This window comes from Echinops telfairi, unplaced genomic scaffold (assembly GCF_000313985.2).
Source record: "Echinops telfairi isolate 266 unplaced genomic scaffold, ASM31398v2 ScPeMD7_31;HRSCAF=116, whole genome shotgun sequence".
NCBI lineage: Eukaryota > Metazoa > Chordata > Mammalia > Afrosoricida > Tenrecidae > Echinops > Echinops telfairi.
In genome coordinates, this window is record NW_022103928.1 from 45,900,277 (window position 1) to 45,902,110 (window position 1,834).

Below are 1,834 nucleotides of genomic sequence, written 5' to 3' on the forward strand. Positions count from 1 at the left end.
ATACCAAACACAGGCAGTTTGGCTCGGTGGCTAAGATACCAAACACAGGCAGTTTGGCTCAGTGGCTAAGATACCAAACACAGGCAGTTTGGCTCAGTGGCTAAGATACCAAACACAGGCAGTTTGGCTCGGTGGTTGCATGCAGCGGTGGAAGGCAGCCGTGTTCATCATATACAGCTAACACGCACATAGCTGCTTGAACTGGATGTACAGGGTTCACAACACACACACACACACACACACGCACGCACGCACGCCTTCCCCTCCACTAGCAATGTGGGGGGTCGGCAAGCTATTTAATCCCTCTGCATTTCAATGTGCTTTTCTGCTGGTCTAATAGAGATTAACTGTGTTCAGATATCTAACATGCTTGGAATTCTGCCCACCATGTCATGGGTAGTACCCGTGGGGAATCTTACATACTAAATACACATTAATACCCTACCAACTCAGATAATATAGTTCCATATCACAAAGCCAGAAAGAAAGCATGGGCACTGGATAGTTCCAGAACATAGGACCACACTTGTAGTAACTCTAAAATGTCACGCCGAGTCATTTGTTGTTTTTATTAGAAAATGCTTGGCGTTTGCATGGATATTTCTTGTCTCCGCCCCCCGACCCCCAACAGTTTTATTGGCCTTTAATTCACATATCATTCAATCCAATTGTTCCATGCATGGATTTTTGTATGAAAATTTATTGCACAGATTTTTTCATGTTTATTGCATGAAACTCACCAACCAAACTATCCCTAATTAGATGTTTAAGTTCTGTTGTCCACCTTCCACCCCCAGGCACCTGGGACAGGCAGGTGGTATGTAGAGGGGGAGTTGTCCCTTCTTTAGGAATGACAGAAAGGGCTCCAATCCGAGAAGCAGATGCAATTCAGTGGATGAGGAGGAAATGGGTTTGGACTCCCAGAAGGGATGGGCTTCTGCACTCCAACTTTTATCCTCTGGGAGGAAGTAGGGGCTCTCCATAGCAACAGGCTCCTTCAAAGCCACCAGGTCGCCAGGGGCTTCTTCATGAGATTCTTTCTACTAGACCAGGACTTTTCTTCTGGAAAGACAGGGGCTCGCGTGGCATGGTCTTGAGGTCCTGTCCACTCCCTCAGTCTCTCGAAAGTCCAGGAGTTGAGACCTTACCCTCCAGAAATGCCGAGGAGGCTCCACAGCCCACCTACCAGCGCTTGGGAAGCTTGTCCTGAGGTGCACCTTTATTTTTTTTCCTACCTGTTTTAAGCCCTAGTGGTGTAGACTTTCCTGCTGTGCCCAAACTGAGTTCTGAGTGCTCCAAGTCCTTTTTAGGGATTGGCCATTATTATTATTAAGTCCATCTGGGTGGTATAGCCACAGTGGGGTGTCCAGCGCCATGAAAAGGGTGCTACAGCAAACTCAAAAGAATAAACTCACTGCCATTGAGTCTATGCCAACTCGTAGCGAGCCTATAGGACAGCCTATGTGATATGCCCCTTTGGGTTTCCAAGCCCATAAATCTTGGCAGAACACCTTCTCTTTCTCCCTCAGAGAGGCTGGTGGTTTCAAACCACTGACCATGCAGTTAGCAGCCCAACATATTACCCACCACACCACCAGGGCTCCTTCTGAAAGAGAGGGCCAGATTAGACCTCAAAGCCTCCTGGCCTAGCCCACCCTGTAGCCATAGAGAATACGGTGCCTTTCAAAGGACATTGACAGAGACCTAAATACAGGCATGTACATATGTAAATATATATATGACGATGGGGAAATAGATCTATGTACATATATTTATAGGTTTAGTATTAAGGTAGCAGATGGACATTGGGCCTCTACTCAAGTACTCCCTCAAC

At 46.8% G+C, this 1,834-nt stretch overlaps 1 protein-coding gene across 1 annotated transcript in view; it reads left to right on the forward strand.

Moving 5' to 3' along the window:
* The window catches only part of CFAP100 (cilia and flagella associated protein 100), a 50,229-nt gene that overhangs the window by 20,363 nt on the left and 28,032 nt on the right, over positions 1-1,834 (forward strand). Inside the window, exon 5 of the mRNA XM_045290151.1 lies at positions 798-810. Within this exon, the coding sequence (XP_045146086.1) occupies positions 798-810 (13 nt within the window). The remainder of the gene's footprint in view (positions 1-797; positions 811-1,834) is intronic.